This window comes from Takifugu rubripes, chromosome 20 (assembly GCF_901000725.2).
Source record: "Takifugu rubripes chromosome 20, fTakRub1.2, whole genome shotgun sequence".
NCBI classification, from domain to species: Eukaryota; Metazoa; Chordata; class Actinopteri; order Tetraodontiformes; family Tetraodontidae; genus Takifugu; species Takifugu rubripes.
This window is the reverse complement of record NC_042304.1, coordinates 4,286,713-4,312,293: the sequence shown is the minus strand read 5'-3', so window position 1 is coordinate 4,312,293 and position 25,581 is coordinate 4,286,713. Positions and strand designations below refer to the sequence as shown.

The following is a 25,581-nucleotide window of genomic DNA, read 5'->3' as shown; positions in this document are numbered from 1 at the left end:
AGCTCTAATCCTACTTCAAGTGCCGATATTGTAAGAAATCCCTGCCATAATAAGTCCTGCATTTGACCTCTGACAGCTGTCATAATTCACTACATCATCACACTTGCGGCTGCACTCTGTACGTGTGTGCCTGTGTGTGTGCGGGACCTTTGAACTGAGAGGACTGATCGCTTCACTGGCGTGCGTGTGCGTGCGTGTGTGATGGCGCGACGGAGCTATAAAAGCGGTTCCGCCTCTGCGTGAGCAACAGGTGATCCAGGAGAAGCTTCTTGCCGACGGCTTCTCCGCTACAGGTGAGTCTCCGCCCTGCACGGAGTTCTGGAATCCGTGAAATTCAATTTATTCTTTGGATTTGTGTGTGTGTGTGTGTGTGTGTGTGTGTGTGTGTGTGTGTGTGTGTGTGTGTGTGTGTGTGTGTGTGTGTGTGTGTGTTTTAATGCACAAGAAACTTCTGAACAGAGGTTTGATCTTGGAGATTTAGGTTTCCATTAGTAGAGCTACGCTAACATCATTTCACAGTAGAACTTATTTTGAGATGTCATGTTAAAATGTTGAAATGTTTCATGAGACCTATGTTTTTTTAGCGTTTTGTGCCTGATGTGAAACTGAATTGTAAAATGAGCTCAAACTTTATAAAAAATAAAGTGAGAATAGTTGAAGGAAGTTAATAGAGAAAAGGCAGCATATTCAAATTTATAATATATTCAAAAATATTCCCGAATGTCGGAATAGTCAAAATACTTGGTTGAAAGAAAGAAAGAAAGAAAGAAAGAAAGAAAGAAAGAAAGAAAGAAAGAAAGAAAGAAAGAAAGAAAGAAAAGGGTTTGAACAGAGAACTGAAAGCACAAGCAGCTCCAACAGATGATCAAAGTTGTTTCATGTATCCGTAACATTTGTTGCCCAGACGATCATGGCTCCCCGACCTGAAGCAGAGTCTGTCTCCCCCGCCGCTCTCAGTACGTTCCCTCTCTCTCGAATTATTCCCGCCAGTGTGTTACTGCCACATTTCCTAACTTTGCCCCACGCTTTGACTTCATTAGGTGAGAAGAGCTCCATTAAGGATGTGGTTCCGGCTCGCTCCACCATGGATCTCGTGGACGCGGACGATCCCTGGGACCTCCCAGATCTTATAGACACTGGGATCAAGTGGTCAGGTGAGACGGGCCGACTGGTCTGCTGGGACGGCCCAGCGTGAGGCTGTGCCCTGAAGCACGGGCCTGATGCCGTGGTATGTCTCTCCTCGCAGACCTGGACACCCGCGGGAAGATTCTGCGAGTTCTTACGGGTATCGGGAAGGGAATTCTGCTGCTTGGATTTCTCTACGTGTTCATTTGCTCGCTGGATATTCTCAGCTCTGCATTCCAGTTAGTGGGAGGTAAAGAATCAGTTAAAGGAAATCCATGAAAAAGTCACTCCTTATCAGCGCCCACGCCTGATTTATTGACTTGGTAATGCCGGCTCTTGTGTAATGTTCCTCACCAGAGGGTGTTTGTGTGTAGGCAAAGCTGCTGGTGACATCTTCCAGGGCAATGCGGTGTTGGCCAACCCTGTGGCTGGGCTGGTGATCGGGGTGTTAGTCACCGTGCTCGTGCAGAGCTCCAGCACTTCCTCCTCTATTGTGGTCAGCATGGTGTCCTCTGGAAGTACGTTAGTACACACGCGTGTACACACACACACACACACACACACACGCATATGTACACGTTTTACAGGCCACTGCCTCTCTGTTCCAGTACTGGATGTCCAGACCGCGGTGCCGATTATCATGGGCGCCAACATCGGGACCTCTGTCACCAACACCATCGTGGCCATGATGCAGGCGGGGGATCGAAACGAGTTCCGCAGGTAAATCAGACGTGGTCGGTTCACACGAACACTGTAATAACTCAAACGGCTGCTGGTTCCCGGTCAAGACGCCTCGATCTGGTTTTAGGGCCTTTGCTGGGGCGACCGTCCACGACTTCTTTAACTGGCTGTCGGTGTTGATCCTTCTGCCTCTGGAGGTGGCTACAGGAGTTCTTTACAAGTTCACCCAGTTCCTGATTACGTCCTTCAACATCCAGAGTGGCGAGGATGCCCCGGACCTGCTGAACGTCATCACGGACCCTCTCACCGACTCTATCATTCAGGTAGAGATGCGCCGTCTCGGGTGCTGCTTATCATCTGGGTACTGAAGTGCTGAGTCGGTTATTGTCCTGAAAGGCCTCCAAACACAAGCCTCAGACGTCAAGATGAAGCAACACTAACGTTCCCGTATTAAGGATGATGTCATTATGGGCTACGTGAAGAGCTAATGTGCTTCTGTGCGTTAATAAATCCTCAAATTTGATCCCAGATTTAATGCATCAAACTTGGCAGTTAGCATGGTGGTGTGTTCCTCTAACATTAGCGACAGCCTACGCCGATCACCATCATCATGACCACAATGTTGCGCAATAGCAGTTCATCAAACTTGCATTTATCTCGATTTGTGAGCATTTTATGTCCCTACGTTTATATTAACGGCGAAGCCGTTTATTGGGTGTTTGTGTCATTGAAACCAGGACCGGAGTCACGTCTTTATCCTGTTTATTTTCGTCCACAGTTGGATAAATCGGTCATCAATGACCTCGCTACGGGTGACGAAGGAGCCAGAAACAAGAGCCTGATCAAATTCTGGTGCACAGTGGAGAAGTATAAGGTAACGCATCAACAAGCGCCGCATCACGTGCATGAATTATTAGTTTGGCCAACAGAGCGACAGTAAAAACACATGATGAAGCTGCAGTGACCTGTGCCCCCCCCCCCCCCCCCCCTGTTAATGACTGATTTTGTCCCCTGGCTTCAACCGCACTCATTCTGCTCTTAGATCACTCTGAACACGCCGTTTAATCAAAGGTTGAACGTTAAGGTCGTTGTTTTTAAAGCTTCTCTCTCCCTCCTCCGATCTTCCGGCAGGTGTTACAAAACGTGTCGGTGGAGAGCTGCGTTAATTACACAGCGTGCTGGGAGGACGGCGGCAAGTTCTGGGCGGAGCAGAACGTCACCATGACCAACAACATTGAGAGATGTGAGCATAACTGCCTCAGTAAAATACCTGCGCCTTTAAAAAAAAAAGCACCTGAAGGGAAACATGATACCCAACAAACTCCTTCATCCGGACCCTCTGGTGGTCGGACAATGACCACCTTTGAGTGTTTCCAGTAGAGGGGCGCATACCCTCACCTCACTGCTCAATAGGTCTATTCATACCGACTCCGTGAGGCAGCTGAGAGCCACATGACCACCAAATTTATTGTTCCCTTGTGCAAAAAGAAAGTTGCTCCTCAGGGTGCTCGTTGTCTTGTTCGAGGGTTTGTTCCTTCCTAACCAGTGATCATGTGATCGTCCCCCACAGGCAGCCACATCTTCGCCTACACCACGCTGCCAGACCTGGCCGTCGGCCTCATCCTGCTGGCGGCGTCTCTGCTGCTCCTCTGTACCTGCCTCATCCTCATCGTCAAGCTGCTCAACTCCATGCTGAAGGGCCAGGTGGCGGTGGTCATCAAGAAGGTGCTGAACACAGGTAAACCTGACGGTGGCGTGGCGTCGAAGGGACGCTGGCGGCAGCCTGGTTGATAGTCGGCACATCGGCCTTGTGGTGATGCTCGATGAGCAACGCAGGCGCAGCCTTCCTGTAGCTTCCGGCCCACCTCCTGGTCCGTCTGTCTTGAGAGGTGTCGGAGAAAGCTCAGAAACAGATGCTCACGTCTGTCCCCGTTTGCCTGCAGACTTCCCGTTCCCCTTCGGCTGGGTTACCGGCTACATCGCAATCATGGTGGGAGCAGGGATGACCTTTATTGTTCAGAGCAGCTCCGTCTTCACCTCAGCTATCACCCCTCTTGTGGGTAAGTAAACCCTTCCGCACCCAGTTGGCTGTTTTTACGGGATCGATTTGATTCATTGTCCCAACTATCGGTCCACAGGGATTGGCGTCATTAGCCTTGAGAGGGCCTATCCCCTAACGCTGGGATCAAACATCGGGACTACAACTACCTCTATACTTGCTGCTATGGCGAGCCCAGGAGATACCCTGTCGGATTCCTTGCAGGTAAAATATGTGGACAGAAAAACAAAAGAGGCATCCCTGCTTATTTTAGTCATTGTCCTACATTTGCTTAGCATTTGCCCGAATGTCCCGAATGAATCCATGGTTCCAAAAGATTAGCCGGTTTGCCTGCATGAAGATCCTGGAAGTTCCTCTAAGAGATGCTGAAATCTAATATTTGTATGTTTCCCCCCCACAGATTGCCCTTTGCCATTTCATCTTCAATATCATGGGTATCTTAATTTGGTATCCAATCCCCTTCATGCGAATACCTATAAGGTTAGCTAGAGGGCTGGGTAACCGCACGGCTAAATACCGCTGGTTCGCCATCCTCTACCTCATCCTGTGCTTCCTGGTCCTCCCTCTGTCCGTGTTTGGCCTCTCCATGGCCGGCTGGATCGTCATGGTCAGCGTCTGCGTGCCCATAGTCGTGCTGATTATCTTTGTGATCGTCGTCAACGTGATGCAGTCTCGCTGCCCACGCTTCCTGCCCAAGGTGCTGCGCAGCTGGGACTTCTTGCCCCGGCCGCTGCACTCGCTGGCGCCCTGGGACGCGGTGGTGACCTCCATGCTCGGCTTCTGCGGCAACCGCTGCTGCTGCTGCTGCAAATGCTCCAACTGCTGCCAGCGCAACGACGAGGAGGCCGTGAGGAAAGGGAGTCTGGAGGTGTACGACAACCCAGCCATGTCATTCGACGACGATCCAAAGGATACCGTGACGCATTTTTAAATGAGGAAAAGTTAAATGAGAAGATCGGCGCGATGCATGTTTGGCTGTAGACTTTCAATAATTCTCCTTATTTAAATTGCATTTCAAGTGTTGCAGTAATTATTACACTCCACATAATGCTGGACAGTATGAGTCCTGGTGACGGAGACGGGCTTGGTGCACATGTGCTGTATGTTGGAAAACGTATTATTCGGACAAAGTGTCCACTATAATGTCCCGGATTGTTCTGAATTTATTTTTATACTTTTTGGTGATTTAAAAAAAAAAAAAATATATATATATATACAGTATATATATAATAGTCTTTTTCCCCACCCTCCTTTCTTCTTTCTGAACTTTTCAAATTCAAAAGTTTAATGTAGCATTTCAAATATTTGTTATTCAGTATTTAAGATTGTTAAATGTATGTTAATAAAGAAATTATTATTTGTAAAGGAGGGTCTCATCAGTCTGACTATTGTTAGAAACACACACTTGTTATGAGCAGAAGTTCTTTACCCAGAGTTTATCGATGAAGTATAAGATTCCTTTGGGTCTCAACAATATAGATCTGCTCACGTCCCGGCTAACGCTACAAAACTGCAGGTCAACGGCGGTCAAAGTGGAGATCCATAGGTCACGGAGGATCCGTATAAAAGCTGCTTCTGAGAATGTAATAGCTTCCTCCTTCGGGCAGACAGTCGGCCTGGTAGGGACAGAAACGTCAATATCGCATTTATATGTGGAGATATGAAATTCGCCTCACACGATGCTAACGAGGAACAGCCTGCTACACTCACCTGTGCTGTCTCGGTGTAAAATCTTTAAACAAATACATCTGAAGTGCAGGTTGGGCAGATTTAGAGAGTGAAGTGTTGCTTAAATAGACAGGAACGCTTATTGTAAAAAATGTGTCAAGGAAGAGTAATGCGTTATTAATGGTTCTTCTTGTTGTTTTTAGGTTTTGTGGTTGTGTTTCGTGACCTTTCGTGGGGGTCACGTGTCAGGCCATGACAAAGGAATCTGTTGTTCTTTGTGAGGAAACTTTTGTAGACCTCAAAATAAACCACACTGGACATACAAGCACCTTTTCTGAGAATAAATACAAACGTGCACCAATCTGCTGTGTGGTTGTTGTTGTTTTTTTTAAATGCAGCTCTCTATTTATTGATTATTAAATTTAGTTTAATTTCATCTCCTCTACAGTTCCAAACCATCCAGGAAACTTGGAGAAGAACACTTTTTAAATTCTGAATTTAAAAAAAAATGGAAAGAAAGTGAAATACTTTTGCTTCTTTATTTATAAGAAATGCAAATCCATTAAGCATTCCCATAAACTAAATACACCTGTTATTAATTTTTGTATTGTGATGGACGAAAAAATATAAACTTATCATTGTAGGGTCAGTACGATATTTTAAAGGCGAGCAACAAAAGAAAAGGAAATTTAGGATGAATATTCTGGAATTATAGATTTTTATTGTCAAACCTGTGTCTATTTATTTTCTAATCTCTGTGCAGTTGGCTTTGACCACCAGCTGTTGAAGTAGAATAATTGCAGCCCTTTAAAATGTTCACGCTAAAACAATTCAAATCAGCCGTGTGACCAGTGGGCTGCTCAGTCACAGGCAGCACCGTCATCGTCATCTTCGCTGTCTCGACAGCAGTGTGGCCATGTTGTCTAATCTCAGTGTCCTCCCACGCCACCACCCACGCTGCCCCTGCCCCTGCTGCTGCCCCTGCTGCTGCTGCTGCCCCTGCTGCTGCCCCTGCCCCTGCCCCTGCTGCTGCCCCTGCCCCTGCCCCTGCTGCTGCCCCTGCCCCTGCCCCTGCCGCTGCCCCTGCCCCTGCCCCTGCCCCTGCTGCTGCTGCTGCCCCTGCCCCTGCCCCTGCTGCTGCCCCTGCCCCTCCCCCTGCCCCTGCCGCTGCCCCTGCCCCTGCCCCTGCCGCTGCCCCTGCACCTGCCGCTGCCCCTGCCCCTGCCCCTGCCACCACCAGGAACACACCAGGAAACACGAGGACTCTCGGTGGCATCGCGCCCACACGACACTGAATAATTCTGACCCTGACGATGTCTCACATTTAATTGTTTCAGGATTTTCCACCCGTGTGGACTTTTAACTGTTCTTTTCTCTCCCTGAGTCACATTAGCAGGCGAGACGTGGTGACAGCGCACTAATTCGATGACACACGTTGACATTAAAAAGTTATAGTTTTACAGCAAGACTCCACTTCCTTATTTCTCTGCCTTTTGCTGAGGAAAATATTTGAATTACCAGAAATGTCACACACACTTTCTCTCTTTTCTTTCTTTTTTACACTATGAAGAATGTTATTGTGGCGTCGCCCAGGTTGGATTATGAGTTCAGCTAAAGTGTAATGCAATTTTATCTTCCCAGCTTTAGGATTTTGTCACATTTGTGCCCGAGCCCCACGCACGTATCGGGTCGTTACACAACTCGAGCGTTTCAGATGGAGACCAGAAGAAGAATGCAAAGATAAACATTAAGTGATAAAATGCAGCAAGGCGTGCGGAGCCATGCTGCAGAACAAATGCTGTCGCAAGAAGTCTGACTTATGGTTCCTTCTGGGTTTCTCTTTGTGTGTGGGTGTGTGTGTGGGTGTGTGTCCTGGGAATTATCTCTCCGTCCAAATGGATTCTTCATCGGCAAAGGTTTGGCGAGCAGCGCTGGTGGCGTTGGCAGTCAAACGGCTTCACAATGACATCAGCAGGGGAATAACGGCTGATTGGAATTCAGATACAAACGGAGGATAGATTCTTCTGCAGAACCCTTTATTCCCCCGTTACAGTCTGACCCTCAACGCACCGTCGCTTCAACGTGTGCTGGATGTTCCCACGGTGGCCTCCATCCTCTGGAAGCAACATCCCGCCATCTCTTTATGTTCTAAAACCGGACTCCTAAAGTCTTAAAGACAAGAACTTTACATGACACAAACAAACACCAAATACAAATGCACCCGTGGAAAACAACCAAAGTTAATAACACACACACTCAGCCTGCCATAAAGGGCGTTATCAACCGTATCATGTTGTAAACTCATAGAAATCTTAACCTGCAGAGATCAAATAAGACATTCCAGATTAAAGTAAAAGTTCTGATATCATTATGGCAGAATAAAGAACAGTTTAACACAGCGGCTCTGAAGCCTTCTGGGTGGTACATAATGTTTGTGTATTTGTTTACTATTTATTTACAGCTTTGGCTAGATGTAAAGATAACATGATCACATTAAGCCGCTAAATCCTGCAGAGAAATGAGACTTGAGCCCCACCTCCACAGCTGGGATGGATCTTTGACCTCGCTGACCAGGAGGCAACCATGAAGTGGCTGATAAGCCTGATAAAGATGATTAATCTCTGACAATTACTCAGAATTAACATCATTAAAGGCTCCCACAAGTACTTCTCAGGTGAATCTTAGTTGTTACGCAAGAATCATGTTTACTGACCAGGTTACGATTCCTCTGTTTCTTATATTCTTGGAACAAATGTGGTATTTTACAGCAGCCTCTATGAGCGGGTAGGTAGTTCTGTGTTATTCTTTACTGTTACACTCATGTCACGCTTTGCCAAAGGCAATCCTCTTTTATACCTGCCAATAATTAACTGTGACGGCCAATGTATACAGACCATAAACTAGATATACGAGGCCCTGAACGCCCACGCAGGACTTTCCATGTGAGGCCTGACCTCAGCTTGGTGCACAGCCCCGTGGCCGTCAGAGTTCATAAAACACAAATAATAATACAGATTTATCAGGTTTTCTTTGGGAGATGCGAACCAAGGAGCGTTAGCATTAGCGACGCCGAGCTTGCACGTTGCATTTGGTAGCCAGCTAAGACTTGAAAGTTCATCTTGATGTGCTCGTCTCTTTAGTCACATTTGTGCAGTAAAGGAATAAATTCGATTGCTTATGGGATTTAACATAGCATTGTAAAGTGAAATGATTTGCGACTGAACTCTGATGGCAGCATCCTTGGTCCGGTGACTTTAGCCTCATTTTTTTGAGTAATGTAGTAAAATGTTTCCTTCTTCGCCATCGCTGATGTGTGGTTGCTGTGGGTTTCTGTAATTAGCATGCAAAAATGAAAATAACAGTAACCAACCTTCCTTTATTCCCTCCTTCCTTCCCTCCTTCCTTCCTTTCTTCCTTCCTTCCTTCCCAGCCAGATCATTAGATGTTTATAAAAAAGCACAGTTAATCTGTTTATTGCTGCGTTTTATGGTCTGATTATCGTTTTTACGGCAACTTGGAGGCTCATTTATTCAATGGCTGCTGATGGGTGAAGGTCCACGCAGGCCTAATAATGAGTGACAACATTCATACGTGGTTGGTAGAGTAGGACGGTCGCGCTCGCCGCGTCGCCAGAGTTTTGTTTTTTATTTTTGGTGTTTGTTTCATGATGCGTCAGAAGAGGCAACGCAGAGGTTCAATAATTTATGACCATTCCATTTGGCAAAGTCCTCTCTGCTGTGCTGGGACACTTAATGGAGTCGAGCCACCACCGATACGAAATTAATATTAGACAATTTAGTAAGAAAAAAAGACATAACAAGCCGGGAAGCTTTTATTTATGATGATAATATGTCGCTTTCCCTACACATTTCACCCTTTTAGTAATTGTTCACCCTCACAAGCAGGAGTATGAGGTCCAGCCTCAGTGGGTCACTCCTGCTCTGAGACCATCTGCTGCACGTAAACTCGCTCCATCCAGCCTGTTCTCCTCTTTAATAATTCAGAAATGCCTTACAAAAACCTAAGAATATCAAAAAATCTGTAAAAATGAACCCCCAGTAGTCGAGCGCTCACTCTTCTGAAGTTTGTGCAGGGTGACTCGCTCTTCTCCGAAGGTTTGGATGCGAGCAGGGACGGCAGAGGGAGGTCTGGGGTTTAAACTCAGCACTTAAAGGTCGCGGCGGTATCTGGTCAGTGGTTGTGAGGATGACGGGCGGGTGCCCAACCATCAGATGCCTGCTCAAAGCTAACAACCTCCACTCTCCACGGGCGGCGTCGCAGCAGAGCGCCCCCGGAGGTCAGCAAAAGCACAGCCCATAGACACCACACGGCGTTCTAAAATAGGGGCCGTGCACGGGCGCGTGACAGTAACAAATCAGGCCTAATTGAACGAAAAATCCCGCTCCTTAAATTTCGAATGCAGAAAATCGCTGCCTGCTGGAAGAGTCACGGTGACAAAGCAGCGTTGACGGTGACACGTGCGCCTCCCTCCAGGATTGGCGTGCACACTCAGACGCTCGGACGCACTCGGCCTGAGCTCAGCGCATCAGTGTGAAGGGAACGCTCTGTGCTGCGATGTAGCCAGTGACATTTTTAGATTGTGCGTGGTTAGCTGATCCTGAATCAGCCGAGGCGAAACACAAATGACGTTGAGCAGAAAATGCAACTCTGGTAACATCCTGGAACTACAATGAGTCTGCAAACACCTTCAGAGCACTACCGACGTGCCCTTGAGCAACCTGCCGACTCCCATATCCTCACCTAGGGCCCTGAGATGAGCTGACCACCCATTTAGGGGGATCCCTGCCTGCTGGGATAGGCCCCAGCACCCTCCCTGTGACCCTGAAAGGGATATAGCCATCAAACAAGAGAAAAGAAAAAACTCATTTAAATACCACATTTTAAGGAGCTATTGTGTTTTGACATTTTAATGTGATTCGTCACATGAACCCTGTGGGGTTTTTTTTTGCCAAAACATTTGACTTCATATGAAATGAAAGGGCAGCATGTATTTGAATTGTTAGTTTGTGCAGCACGTGTGTGTGTGTGTGCGTGTGTGTGTGTGTGTGTGTGTGTGTGTGTGTGTGTGTGTGCAGGTTATGACATCATTGCTTCAACGCTTTAATTGGTAGCTGGTTTTGCATTTCGTTTTAGCATCTGACCTTAAAAGCACTACTGACAATAATAAGAGTAAAAGAAGAAGATGACAAGGATGATGAAGAAGAATCTTCCAGGTTCTGCTGTCGTCACACACATCGTCGACCTTTGAGCTACAGCTAAGGACTCTTGAACTCTCCGATCATCTGATCCAAATTATAGACACACACTACTGTATTTTTAGCCCATTTTACAGTAACAACACAGATGATTTCATTTTAAATCCGTGCGGAGCAAAAGAACTCTGATAAACCCTTTCAAATAAATGAAAAAAATAAAAAGTTATAACTTTATTTAGTTTGGAGGCGTCAGACTGGGACATGGGCACCCTAATCAATGGCTGGTGTTCACATTAATGACTGTTTGCAGGTATATTTGACACAGGCCTTGCCAAAGTCCAGGGAGGTACGATAAGGAATGGATTTAATCTGCACTCATTTAATAATTGGAGGGGAAAAAAAGATTGTTTGTGCATGTGCGTGCATGCATTTGTGTGTCGCCAGCACATCCTCTGCACACAGGAATGTAAATAATAATAATGATAATATAACAAAGCTTTTTCTGTGGTGAGGGAAATGCAGCTGGAGAGGATTGAACGCTGCGAAAGTCCATGTTGAGCTTCATGGTGTAATGAGGCTGGTCAAAGTTCATCGGGAACAACTGCACAACATCAGCTAATGTGTTATCAGTTCATTACTGTCACATTATAATCAAACATTATGTAAAATTCTTGTTCACGCTGAAAATATGCTGCACACGTTGCTGATGACGAACTTCAGGCTGGTCCACAGTAAATTATTGGGTTAACAGGTGATTGTTGGAAAAGGTATTACGTTGTAATAATGTCATACTAAGCTGTCCAATAGCGCGCACCACAACACATCTTGTGAAAAAGGTTTTGAAAAAGGTGGAACGGTTCCTTTTTGACATCTTTAATGTACAATATCGATGTTTTAAACAGTAATTCAACCTTAAAATCTTAAATAAATACGTCTTCACAATATAAATTCAATACAAAAATAGCGACGGTCACGAAACGACAGACGTGCACGTGTGTAAAAATATGCATTGTTTTTGCCCTGGTGACATGCGCCCTTAAAGAAAGAGATACGGAGAAGACAGGGATCATTAGTCAATCCCCAAATTATAGAGCCTTGATTCTAAAGTGAGGAGCTCCGTGCGGTGCTGTTTACACTGAAGAACTCCGTATTTAACTAATGACAGCTCCACGGAGAGGCCGGCAACAACACCCGCTGCTCTGAACTGCACAGCAGCCGCAGTCGCCCGCAGCTGGGAATCACTGAAGACCTACAAATAGCTCACATTTGTGAGCAACGTGGACAGAAAACTCCTCCGGCAATGGTGCCTAATATGTCATCTGTAAGAACAAGAGGGGCATCGCGTTTCGATTAATCGGTTTCCTTTGTTGCTATGGCGACTAATCCTTCTCACCTGTTATCTCTCCTAGAGATGGTTAAAACTGATAGGGTTTTATCTTTATTGAACAGGAGCACCTACCCAGGCAGAGGCTAAAGCTACACCCTCTGGCCTTGGACAACCTGTTGAAATGTCCCTGCATGCTGCTGTCCCATGTCCACCCTCACGTGAGACACCTATTATCAATATGTCACTGATAGGCCAAAGAACAAGTCTTAATAGTTGACCTATTAGAACAGATTCTGGTCCATCCCAGTGTCGCCGTCATCCCCTTTGCACCATATTCACGAGAACCCGTCAACTCTGAGACTCAGCAAGAGCAGCGCGTGACCTTTGGGGGGGGTCCTCATAAGAGATGATAGAGGAGCATGGTCCAGAAAGCGCACAGACACACACCGGACAGAGTCACAGCCACGTCTCCTATCTGCTGCAGCCTCTGCTCCCTGTTGAGGATGCTAACCCAGCGAGCCCTCAGTGTCCCGTGGCCCCCTCCCGTGATGCCATCCTGCTCTCTATTCAAGTCGCTGCCACCTTCTCTGACGGAGGACGCCCTCGCCCGCCGTCGCACGGCTCGCTCTGCAGCAATCACAGGAGGGGAGTGATAAAAAGCTCATGGAGAAACATGTGATTACACAGATGTGTGACAAAGCGAGCTAATGCGTGAGGAGCTTTCACCATCTAGTGGTAAATTCATGCAAGTAGGTGCCGAGCGGACTTACCGAGACAGTTTTGTAATGGAATAGTGACGCTAATTACACCCACAGAAAGAAGAGCTGCGTATGCCTGCAGAGGAATGAGAGCGATTTGAATTAGTCTGAATGTAGTATCCTATAGCCTCTATAATATCTTATTCAGAATGAGTCACACTTGCACTTTCACACGTTTCAATTATTGAATTTAGCTGCGGTATCAAAGGACTGTAGGAGCGCAGCCCCGCTTCTTTTCTTCTTTAAGCCTTATGCTTACCAAGACGAGCTGTGCACTCTTCTGTGTCATTCTCCTCAAGGCTTTTCTCATCTGAACCCTGAGCAGAGCTACAGAGCAGGGAGTTATTAGTTCCTCATCCTCAGTTTGCACACATCTGAAGGAACAGAAGTACGTGATATAATGAGTAGTAATAACAGCATATTTTAGCTTAACTCTGCTCTCTTCTGTAAATGCAAATCCATAAATACAAATTGAAGATTAAAAACTATACTATAAAGGTGTTGGTGGTGATGGTTGGGAATTCCTCACCTGGATACGCTAACGTGGTGATCGTTGATACGATGGGAAAAACCCAACTAATGAGAATGGAGATTTTTTTATTTAAAGCCCTAAATTCAATCGTCATTTTTCTTTACGTGACGGGCCTCCAACATCATAGGTTTAGATTCTCATTACAATGAGACAAATACAACCAAGACACGCGATTAATATCATTTGTAGGAAAGGTCCAGACATGGGGTCCAGGTCCTTTTTTCCAGGTCAGCCCTAAGTTTGGCCCTGTTAGAGTCATTGATGTAGTTACCCCATTCCTTTTCTCTTACTCCGATATTTTCTGATCGAGCACCTTTTTAGGATCTTCTCCACCACAACGTCCTGGTTATCCAGGCGGGACACATTAAACCAGCTGCGGGCTCTCCCCGGAAGAACGTGCCCTCGCTCCACCAGATCGACCACGTTGTACAGACCCTGCGGATCCGTGCGGAAAATAAAACCACTCACTGGCAAAGACTCCACATAATAACACTGCATAACGCTGTTTGTTGTTTTTTATTGCGCGGGCCTCCGTCCGTGGAAGCTTAATTGAGTTTATCATAGGAAGATGAGATTACAGCTGGAGTAAATCTGTCACCTGAGGGCTTCCTGCTGCAGCTGCTCTGCTATACATCAATATGGCCTGGCCAAGCAAGGATAATGAGTCTATTCCTGTCCTGGAGGATAAGTCGCGGTAGTAGTCACCCATTTTCAGCAGCGCTACGGAGGAAGATAAATGCTTTGTGCTGATCAGCCAGACAGCAAAGAGAGAGGTTAAAGCAAAATGAAACGAGGGGAACTCACCAGATGGATGGGGATCATAGTTTAATATGGAGTGGTTATGGTACCTCCACCCACAATCCTGACTAACATGCGCTTCCTGCGGTGGGATAGAGAAAGCGGAACAGTGCCAAAGGTTATCAGCTGCCACCTGGTTTGCTTTTCCATTTCTCAGCACATGACGGGAGTTTAAGGGGTACAGTTGGCTCCAGAATTAGACAAACATTTCCACACGCTCTGACAAATCCGACTGAGAGATTTTCTTGGTTGAGGGTTAACCACATCCATTTACCTCGCATAAATGTGCTGCATTGATCTGGGCCAAATTCAGTCCGCTTTCAGCTGCCAAGGCATACTTCACCAATGCCCGCTGCCTGTGCAAAAAAAACCCACACCATAATTTATGTGTGAACGGATGGAGATGGTAGCAAAGAGCAGGAAAAAAAATAAAGCAGCAAGGGCAATTGAAAAGTAATTAAAATGAATGTCCCTACCGAGAGCCCTGGAGGTAAGCATTAAGCGCCTCTTTGATCATAAATCCAAGATGTCCATTCAGCTCACAGACACGTTTTAGCAATCTAAAAGAATTCCAGAACATAAAGAGTAAATTATTGAACATGATCTCAATGATGAAGTCTACACAAAAGCCTGCGAGAGGCTCTGAATTCATAACTATCAGAAGCTAAATGTTGACTGAGGCAATAAGACAGGGACTCATTTCAAATATGCAAATACTGGCTTCTGCCGTTAAATGAGCCGCTGTCACTGAATTTAGATGCCTGCGCCGGGGGGGGGCGCAATGCAACAGGCCAGGATAAATCCATTAATGGAGTTAATGAAAGCCGCTCACATGACCGCCCTCTCCACATCCTGAGACACGCCTTCCAGGTTTCCTGTGGAAAGGTACCACGCCACCTCCACCGAGGCGCCCACGTGTCCAAGTCGAGATGCATTCAGGAACTGCTGGAACGCAGCTGTCTGTGGACCATTAAGGAAATATATGGGGTCATCGATTGCACCTGATCGGCCACTGGCGGCGTGAGAGGGAGGCAGACCTCATTTCTAAATGGGCTATTGGGATTTTTTCCGCTGGCATGATAAATTCCCAGGTTGAACATGGCATCACTGCTCCCGTTTAGTGCCGCTCGTTCGAAGTATTTCACGGCATTTTCGTGGTCTTTCCGTATAATCCCGTGGTACCAGCCCAAACCATTCAAGGCATTAATTGAGCCCTAAAGCGAACCAACAAACAGCAGTTTAAAAAAGACACATGCGGTACACACTGAAATGATTACGAGGATTATGCACACACACACACACACACACACACACCATTGCTGCGGCTTTCTCCATCAGTCGAAGACCTCGGGTGTAGTTCCGTTTCACTCCCAGGCCCTTAAGAAATCAGCATCAGTCAGTCAGTCAGTCAATAACTGTCAGAAACACAGACAGCATATCCAGAGCTCGGTTCCACTGTGATATAAGCGGAGCTTTTATTCCTCACGGCACCTTCATCAGCAGGATGGAGTAGTCGTACACCGCCGACGCGTCCTTCATCTGCAGAGCGCTTTTTTCAAACCACCTCAGCGCACCGACTGGGTCTTTAGAAACTCCGTGTAGACCCCAGTACATCATTGTCGCCAGATGTTTCTGGATTAAACAGACGTTATTTACCTGCTCTGACAGCTGCCCAATGGAACTAACAGAGACGTGAACTTACCTGAGACTCGATGTCGCCGCGCTCTGCTTGGAACTTTAGATACTCAAAGACATCATTGTTCACGACATCGAGGCTGTTGAGACCTTCCTCGCTCAGGTAGATGTGTTCGAGGTTGTGCTGCTGTACAGGGAACATATTTTAAGTGTGGCATTTCCCATAAAAACACATGGCATTAAAACCATACATGCGAATGAACGCACCAAGTCCAAATGATAAAGCTAAAGGTTACATTAGAATTCATGCCGGCAGCTTCTCTTCCTTTGGCGCTCTGTTAACCAGTTTCAAGTTTTGTACCAAGGTGGAAGGATCCTTGTTGAGTGATGTGGGATCCTTGCTAATGATCACTTCAGAGGCATATTTGGCTCTATTTTGTGTCATAATGTGTGAAAAGACTTTGAAGGGTGGCGTGGGAGGACCGTGGGTCCACCAGTTCAGCTGCATCGGTGCGAACGTTAATAGAGATGCTGTCATTTGTCGGACTCAGGTTGGCGATTGTCACAGGTGAGGCGCGTGGTTGGATGAGCATTGACGGACAGAAACAACATTTCTTCTGTATTGATAGAACAAGACTGCGTATAACTGATGCGCGTTTACCATCTGGGCTGTGCAATCATTGGACACACAGAAGAACACAGCTTTAATTCTGGCAGGACATTTTGTCATTATCTGCAACTTTGTAGAGTCTTAGGAGGAGTTGATTGTAAATAGGTTATCTGGGCAGTAACTAACGTCGCTGCAGCTTATTCAAGACTTCAATATATTCCTTCAGTGTTTTGATGAACCCTCCCTGAAGTGATGGCGCTTATGTAAATATAACAGCAATCAACAGGGGGAAAAAGTCCTCTTATTTCCTTCTGCTTATCAGCGGAGTCCTATTCAATAATAACAACCAACAATTTGATTAAATTAATGAATTTAAAATAACAATCCCAATAATGTTGTCGCATGCCTGGACCAACAGGAGTCAATCACACATTCAGAATCATGTTTACAGATGTAACATTGTCTAACGCTCATTTCACTAGCAAAGCGAGGACATTTTGATAAAGTGCATTTATTTTGGTTAGTTGGTTAGTTTAGTTGTGATCATTTATCTTAGTGTAAGGGGCTCAGGAATGTATTTTATATTGTGGGTGCGCTCCAACCTCTCCATCATGCAGGATTTGTGTTTACCATCTTGCTACTAATTTGAATGAAAATGATAAAAGTATTGTATGAATATCTAATCAACAGAATTCATTGTAGCAACAAATCGAAGCACTGAAATAAACCACAGTAAGCACCAAAGTTGGACAAAGCCTTTTTGGGCCGCTTGCAGGAATAAGCCGCGATGTCACCCTTAAAGAGTAATAACACAGGTCGTTACATTAGTTACATACCGTCTTTTCGTGTACCCTGAAACTGTCAGCGCTGCTCTGTGCCCCAGCATTGGAATAGTAGCTGTAGGCCATAGCCAAGTCTTTTGGAAAGCCATCAATTCCTTGTGTGTGCTTGTACCCCGCGTGCATGAGGGCAAAGCGGTTGTCACCCGCTGCACCGATCAAACTGTAGACGTGACCCTTAAACATACAGTACACACAGACATCACACAGATATGAGGAAAAAGTCCATCCTAAAAAGCTGCCGGCTCTACCTGTTCTTGGTCAACTTCCTGTCTTAGGCCCGAGAGGTGGATAGTTGCCAAAAGGAGGGATGCCTGGTGATTCCCAAAGCAGGAGGACGCCTGCAGTAGAGCCCTAGATCTGGAAGAGATCTTATTTTCTGCCTGATCCGCAGTGAAGATTGCATCAACTGCCTCCTCAAACAATATATGTCTGAGCTGCTTCTTTGTCAAAGTCCCTGTGGGTGGATGATGGAGGGGTGAATGTCTGTAAATTCAGATGTGATGTATATAGACAGCGGAAACAATATATACCACACACACACACACACACACACACGCACACACACACACACACACACACACACACAGTGGCACCTGCTTTGATCTCCTCCTGCTGTGTTTGCAAGACATGAAAGAGAGTTCTGTACTGAAGCTGCTGTTCCCAGGTCCAGGGTTGTGGGCTGACGTTCTTTCCAAACTGAGTCCACAGTTTGAGGAACTGCGTTACACAGACGCCTGGCAGAGTTAAACGTAAAACCTGTTTAGCAGCGGCCTTTTCATAGAGCTATTAGCCTGAACACAATAGAATGGCTGCAACGCCTGTTTCAGCACCTGTTTCACCTTCATCCATGCGTGACTGGCGGACACTCTCTGTTACTGCTCCAAGAAAAGCAGCCGTAAGCTGCTCCATTTCCTGACACTCCTGATGGGTCCCATCCAGTTTGTGTAAATTCGGCAGGGGGTTTCGTACCTATGGCGGTCCCATCTGTGAATTCCAACTAAATATATCCAAACATCTAAAGTCTAAACAACTAAATCGGGAAATACCTCTTTAATTCCGAACCGATAGTACTTGGTGGGACCAAAGTATCCATGGATGCCTGGTACGAACCTGCTTCCTCCGATCACGAAGTACCCATCGGTGTCATCGTAACGGACGCTGTCTTGAAACCTTTGTGATATTCAAAACCACAGAACTCCTGATCACTGCATCATTTATCTCCGACATGTGTTTTGTAGCGTTTCCACAGACTTTTGTTAAGAAAAGGTGCAAAAATACAAAAAGCCCAGTATCATACATATATACATATCTGTGGATGTCACCGTCCCACGTGGCATCCAGCAGCACCTGAGAGTAAGACGCACACGTAATAATGCATGAGCTGAGAAAGATGCACGCACATAAAAAGCACTCAGCTGCAAACAGCTCCAAATTGCAGTGGGGGCTGCATTTGCCAGCTGGAAAACAAACATCTTTTAGGATGTTACAGCTGTTCCTGCAGGAGCTCAGACCTCGCAGAGCGAGGGCAGTGGAGCAAACTCATGAGACAAAAAGACTAAAATCTGTTGCCTGAGGTCCTTCCCCACCCCAATTCTGACACCCAGAGGAGCACGCAGAGTTCTCTACCTCGGAGTCCTGTATGTAACAGTCTAGTCTAATCCATTTCCTCAGGGGTAAGTGCAGGCTGGTTCGGAAAGCTTCATCTTCTCCTCTCGCCAGGCGTGCCTGAATTATGACGTCCCCTACGAGGGAGATGCGGCACTTGTATATTTCACCACAGCAGATGCAACTCTCTTTATTAATACATCACACAGTCTGTTCCGCCGTCTCGCAAAACACACATCACCGCTGACAGTCATCTCAGGGCGCCGTCAAGCTAATCCTCTCAGGTGGCATCAGGTGCGCGCCCAGGCTGCCGTGACCCACCTGCGTCTGTGAGCTGCATCAGGACAGACTCATAAGAGTCGTTCCTATCGAGATGATGGATGATCCCGCACAGCTTCTGGTGACACCATTCCAGCAGGTAGATCCACACCGATAACGCGACGCTGAAAACCAAGCGAGAAAACGACATTTGAGGAATCATTCCTTGAGCCAATGAGGCGTGCGGCTGAATTCAAAACACAGCTCCATCCGCTACAAATGACTGACCTCGGCGTCTGTCACTGCCTGTAAATACGACGCTTATATGCTCAGGTGAAGACGTGTTGGGAAGCTTGTAAACGACCCTGAAGTAAAAGCGAAAGAGCGGCGATTTAAAGCATCAGCTGGCACTGAGAGGGAACTCATCAGGGTCGCATGCGTCACCTGTGGCCTGCTAACTTGCTAACAGCAACACAAAGCACTGATGAAACGAGGGTTCTGCCAAGGCTGGAGCTGCTGATCGAGAGGCACGGAACCAATAACAAATTGAGGAGGTCAGTGAATTCAGGAAAAAGCCCCGGAAAACAGGACAGGACAAGCAAATACTATAAATAATAAAAAAAAATAAAAATGCTCTCCTTGGTATCTATAATACAACAGGGTGGCCTGGGGCTCTACTCTTTTCATCAAAAATAGATCATTTCATTTATTCCACGAGCCATCGGATTCCTAGACGTGTGAATCATTTCCGGGTCACCCAGTAAACTCCCCCTCCCTTGAAATGAGACGCATGTGGGTGCCGCTCTGTGTTTTCTTACTCTGATTTGTGAGTCAAGACCTCCAGATAATACAAAAGTTCCCGGAGGAACAGTACTGTTGTTAAACCTGTTGTTGTTTTACTCCCACCTGTTTCAGGCCATTCACGTTTGTGCTTGAAATATCTATTTTAGTGGATTGTCTGTAGAAGAAGCCTTCACCCTGTTATTTTATGCATTCCGTTGAGTTTAAAGGCCCATATAAATTTAAATGTATGAAATAAAGAAATCAAATAAATCTTTGAAAGCGACACGCAGTCGTGCAAGAGCGCGAAACCTAAAATAAAAGGAAAAAGTTTTTCTTTTGTAGTACCACCAAAAAATTTTTATATTTAGCATAAAAGCTTCTTTTAGGTTCAAGGTTTATTCATCATACAACCTTCTATTATCCCAATTTGAGAACAAAAAATGTGTATTACACGTACTTGCTCTTTGTGTTCATGTTTTATTGAGACAAAGCTCTTGCTGACAGCAACTAGAGGATGCATCAATGTGTTAAACTGACCTGGGTCGTGTCACAGCACGAACACGAGCTCTCTCCAGATTTCTGTCAATAAAAGGCTGGAATCTACGGACCACTCCAAAGTTCTCGCCACTGCTTGCCAGCGGGAACTTCAGCATATCAACCATGCCTGTACACAGGTCAAAAAGCAACAGAAGCCATTAGAACGTTCTGCTAACGAAGATTAGATTTCATATTAATGATTAGTGATTAATGGTCTGACCAGACTCATGTGCACAGGGAAGAATTGTGTTTCTGGTCATGTTCCACTTGAGCTGAGCTGGCCACGACAGGCACACACTGGAGCGTTGAGCTGGATGCCGTGCTAATGATTTAAGCTGCAGAACTCTGCAAATCCTCCACAAGGACTTGTGGTACGTCCCAGATTCATTACGGTGGTCTAACCAAGCACGAAATGTCACACTGCGGGCATCCAAAATGCTCCTTCTGATAAAGTTGTTTTGATGGAAAATAGGCAGGGGCCATCTGAGCCGTACCTGCTGGACCCTGTAGACTCGGGCTATGCTGCACGCCCATTTCCTCCTGAAAACCACTAAATCTGTCTTCCTTAATGTGGGCACCACCACCTCCAGTCGCAGCCGACATGGCCTGGAGCACCGATAGCGCAGACGGACCAATGAGCCGTCTGCCACTCTGTCAGGAACTGATTGGAAGCCTATATAATTATCAGGTGTGCTCTCTCCGGTCCGGGCCCAGGCAGATGAAACGGTTTGTTGGGAGACACACAGTCCCTGGGTGAAAGATAGATATATAGAATTAAATGAATGTTAAGAAAATGTTTTTATTTTAACATTTCATAGCTAAGACGAACAGGAGTAAAAAAGAACATTTGAGTTTTTTGGGGGGCAGCAAGTTCCATTCCATTGCTACCAGAAGCAGCCCTTTATTGGGGTCCCCCAGGAGGAGGCTAAGATCTTTTGTAGAGCGCTGTATTATTTTGTTATTTTTCAGGGTCAGGACTAAATCACGACTATATACATTTTAAGTGCATTAGCTCGATGCACGACATGAAATAAATGAATCCACTATTTATTTATTTTTTAAAAAAAGCTCTGAAGACACAGGTTGTCCTGCATGAGAAATGGTCTGATGTCAGACTCTAGGCAATTACACAAACACACTCAAAGGGAGTAAGAAGGCAAATTTAAAAAAAAAGAGTCCAAAGGAGAAAATAGAATCCACGTCTAGTGAGTGAATCACAAACAAGACAGACAAACAGGCTGGCACTGATTTATGGGGCACGGATTCAGCCGCGGGGCTTCTGGAGAGGACTGTCTACAACATGAAACGGTCCACTTTACTGCATGTAGACACGGATAAAGATTCATTTCCCCTGTTACCGATTAGCATCATTAATTAGACACGGATTGATTTTACTGTAATATAAGATGAGCGTTTGACGTCCAGTCCTTTGATGGGCCGTTCTGTTAAATCCGTCCGTGCACTTGCAGTTTGTAGCCCAGCACCTTCAATCAATCACTTGTAGAATACAGTTTGGAGTTACAGCAGCTCTTGTTACCAATTGCATAATAATTTGCAGAATGGGCATAATGCGGCACTGCAAAATAAGTCAAACCCAGGGCTGGTGCTATATGCTAATTACAGCAGTATGTTGAGGTAATAAATCAGCTGAGAATATGGTTGTTCCCCCATAAGCGTGGATGCAGTTTGACATTTTATTAGAATGCCCCTAGCTGACAATTAATAAGGGGCTCAAAGTGCTGTGTTTTCGCCTGTGCAAAAGCTGAGACTAAAAGACGAGCATTAATAAAACTTAATGTGAGTCCAGTTGTTAACTTCCTCACTTTTTCTTTAACATTTACATATCTGCAAACAGCTGTCATTGGTTTAATAGTTAGGAGGCGGTTTGTATTAATGAAATTGTGTTTCTGGCCATCTGGCAAAGGAAATACTAACACTCTGTCTACGGTTTCCAGAAACATCTGAGGCTGCTCTCTAATTGTGTCTCCGTGCAATTTACCTTTTACACCAAACTCATGACAAACAGCTCATTATAATAAAAAAGCGTTGATCTTCTTACCATTGCAATCGCGGCCGTGGAAACATAAATGTGGCCTAAGATCATTTTGACTCGTGCAAGTTAACAGAGAATAAACTAGGCGGCTTTAATAAATCCGCGCCACTCAACATGTGTGTTTAGAAGCTGTGCGTTCCCATCAGGTGGTTGCGAGCGTACGCCCTTGTGCTATGCTGATTGACCTGACATTCTTGTGTTTCAAGTTCGGCAGTTTGCATAATCTTGGTTTAAAGAGCCACACCACCTCCTGGGCTCGACTTCAACGACTCTCTAGTGTGTTGGGGGAAAAAAAGAAGTTGTCTGAGACGCATTATTCCTGCATCTAATAGGAAACTTTCCAAGGAAGCGACGCATCAAAGCTCACAGTCTAACTTAATTTGATGTGCTCGAGCCCAGGCCTTGCCATCACCCGGCGTCCTCCATGGCCTCCTCCCACGCAAGCCTTTGAAGACATCTGATCTGAGAAACAACCTGATATCGCAACCAAAATTAATTACCCATGGGCTACTGTAGATGCTTTAAAGGAAAGGGAATGATGGATCAGAAAACGATGATGATGCGATATGCTCTTTTCCTGTTACCACATGCACAGGAATGTTCTCCTGTTGTCTATATAAAGCCGCAGCTGCTGGTATCTGACGTTTCTCTCAAGGGCTGAGGCGAAAGGAGGAAAAAGTTTTGATTTATTTCAATGGCGTTGCAGGACTTTTGCCATTTACAGACGTTTTTGGACACCGATGAGGGTTCGTCGGTGTCTTTAATGAAAGGGCCGGGTTGTCGGGAAGCGCTAGGTTTACCCTTGAGAAATAGCACAAGTCTGTTTGAGTTTTATACGCCTGTTCCAGATTACTTGGGTAAAAATCCACTGGAGTTTGGGCAAATCAACACAGCCCGGAGCCCCAGCATGATCTCGTCCCCCGACTCCATCGCGTCATTCCTTGCACTGCCCAGCACTCTTCCTCTGGCCTCCTCTCCATCTGTTCCTCTTCCTTTTCCCCTGTCTCATGGGACGACCACGCTGGCTTTCATATTTCAGGGCGGCGTGCTGGCCGCCGCAGACACGCGTTCGAGCTGCTCCGGGCTCGTGGCGTGTCCGGCCTCGCAGAAGATAGTGCCCATTCACAGCCACTTGGTGGGGACCACGTCAGGGACTTCAGCCGACTGTGTCCTCTGGAAACGAATCCTGGCCCGTGAACTGCGGCTTTACCAACTCCGCCACGGCCGACGGCTGTCTACGAGAGGAGCGGCAAAGTTGTTTTCCCACATGCTGCATCCATTTAAAGGAACTGAGCTGTGTGTGGCTGCCACGCTGTGTGGCTGGGATGGAACAGGTGGAGACACAAGTGGAAAGGCTAACGCAAGCATGCATTCAGGATCAATGAAGCCTCAGGTGTCCCATTTCAGAACGCCCGTCGATGGCGGTCCTGGGACTAGCGCTCCAAAGGCCTCTGCTGGTGTTCGAAGCAGCTTCTCTGGACCCAGTCTGTACTACGTGTGCAGTGATGGCACTCGTCTACAGGGAACTGTCTTCTCTGTGGGCTCAGGATCACCCTACGCCTACTCCATTTTGGACCAAGGAGTGGAATGGGACCTCTCAGTGGAGGAGGCCACGTCGGTGGCCAGAGAGGCTGTTTTCAGAGCCACACACAGGGACGCATACTCAGGCAACTGTGTGGACGTCTATCTCATCTCTTCAAAGGGATGGACTCGGAGGAGAAGAGAGGACTTAAAAGAAGAGTATTACAGAGAAAAGGAAAGACGGGGGAGAGAGAGGAGTCTGAGTGAAGTCTCAAAACAAACAAACGACAGCACGGGATAAAGAAACAGGAACATCAAGGACGGCTGTGGAGAGACACAAAGCTGTCATTGCTGCAGATGCAAAATTAATGAATAGAAGAGATAGTTGTACACTAGGAAATCCCTCAAATGATTTCTTTATGCGTACCCTTCCGTCTAATAAAGGCTGACATTTTGTTTGCTCTGATGATAAAAATGTATTCTAAGGACACCACTGCTGGCTAGCCATCTGACACAAACATTAGCACGTTATACATATTTAATAATTAACCAAAACATGTCTGAGAGGCTTTTAAAACCATGTTCGGCATAGGTTTCTAAATGTAAAACAATAGAGCGGAAGGCAATTCTAGGGCCCAGGTAGCTAAAGAGTGACTATGTTTAAAAAGAAGAACGGAAAAGCTAACTTGCTACAGTAAAAAAGCGTGAATATATTCGTACCCAGTGTCCACCAGAGTCAAGTGTTGGTGCTCAGCAGATCTTTGGTGTAAAATCCTCATTTTTCAGTGCGGAGTCCTGTGATGAGGAGAAATCCCTCCTTGCCCAATCGCATCCGTAAATACCACCATTTGGAATTGATCGAGGATGGACTTATTGGGTGAGGGTGCCGTGGTAACGAGCTGTGAAGAACTTGTAAACACAGGATGGGTTTTGAGAGCAGGATCGATGAGAAAATCTCAAGATGGTGAGAAGCCAGCGTGTCTGCGGCTGTAAGCTTCCCTCCTTCAAAGCTTTGTGTTTAGATTTGACAGTTTGCTGCTTGCTGACTGCAGCTGAGAGCAGAAGCAGACTTACTGCCTCGTAAGCAATTCATTTGTTTCCCCCCTCCAGTTTTCTATGAATTCTTTGAAAATTATTGACCCAAACAACAAATAAACAAAAGGGAAAAAAACTGTAAAAAATGAAAAATCCTCGCAGTCAGAAGAAATTAAACCTCTGGGTCGTGGCAGATCTATTGGATTTTTTCCTCCTCTGGTTTTTATGTATCAGCACATCCTTCCCAGCGAGAGACACTGTGATCTCAGCCCCCGGGGTTGCACCTCTGCTGCCTAATCAGGTGTTTCACCAGGACTGGAGTTAAACATCTGGGTTTCTGTCTCAGGAGACCAAACTGAACATCAAGACTAAACAAGCGCTTCAAACGCTCAAAGAGTCTGCCTGTGTGCTGACACTCTCCATTAAAGAATCAAACTTATTCCTCAATAAAAAGAGCTTTTTAGTGAGAAATTGACAGATTGTATTCCAGTAGGAGCAGAATTATATTTGCAGTCTAATTGGAAAAAATGATTCACTT

General features: G+C 46.0%; 3 protein-coding genes across 5 annotated transcripts; 2 read left to right on the top strand and 1 right to left on the bottom strand.

The window, feature by feature from the left end:
- Positions 1–138: 138 nt before the first annotated feature.
- Positions 139–5,230, top strand: slc34a2b (solute carrier family 34 member 2b). Its single transcript, XM_003973838.3, has 13 exons — positions 139–293; positions 905–956; positions 1,041–1,154; positions 1,247–1,375; positions 1,500–1,643; positions 1,734–1,845; positions 1,934–2,129; positions 2,585–2,680; positions 2,938–3,049; positions 3,377–3,544; positions 3,750–3,866; positions 3,945–4,069; positions 4,266–5,230. Exons 2-13 carry the CDS (start codon positions 911–913, stop codon positions 4,794–4,796), a joined length of 1,890 nt encoding a protein of 629 aa, XP_003973887.2. The 5' UTR covers positions 139–293; positions 905–910; the 3' UTR covers positions 4,797–5,230.
- A 6,499-nt stretch (positions 5,231–11,729) lies between these two features.
- On the bottom strand, positions 11,730–22,629 carry LOC105417910 (protein sel-1 homolog 3). 3 transcript variants are annotated; one of them, XM_029828591.1, is made up of 24 exons: positions 22,494–22,629; positions 20,655–21,183; positions 20,435–20,561; positions 19,178–19,299; positions 18,878–18,993; positions 18,549–18,598; positions 18,298–18,421; positions 18,082–18,220; positions 17,845–17,985; positions 17,500–17,705; positions 17,246–17,425; positions 15,867–15,986; positions 15,656–15,796; positions 15,479–15,541; positions 15,202–15,378; positions 14,997–15,124; positions 14,641–14,724; positions 14,439–14,520; positions 14,171–14,246; positions 13,965–14,086; positions 13,680–13,801; positions 13,094–13,208; positions 12,847–12,910; positions 11,730–12,703 (listed from the first exon to the last, which is right to left on the bottom strand). In XM_029828591.1, exons 1-24 carry the CDS (start codon positions 22,536–22,538, stop codon positions 12,474–12,476), a joined length of 3,303 nt encoding a protein of 1,100 aa, XP_029684451.1. In that variant the 5' UTR covers positions 22,539–22,629; the 3' UTR covers positions 11,730–12,473. The 3 variants fall into 3 exon arrangements, 2 of the variants coding, with proteins under 2 accessions (XP_029684451.1, XP_029684452.1); XM_029828592.1 differs by having other exon boundaries at positions 18,091–18,220; XR_003886355.1 differs by lacking the exon at positions 11,730–12,703 and having other exon boundaries at positions 13,657–13,801.
- Positions 22,630–23,394: 765 nt separating this feature from the next.
- Positions 23,395–24,309, top strand: LOC101069462 (proteasome subunit beta type-11-like). Its single transcript, XM_029828378.1, has 2 exons — positions 23,395–23,816; positions 23,961–24,309. Exons 1-2 carry the CDS (start codon positions 23,395–23,397, stop codon positions 24,307–24,309), a joined length of 771 nt encoding a protein of 256 aa, XP_029684238.1.
- The last annotated feature ends 1,272 nt before the right edge of the window (positions 24,310–25,581 follow it).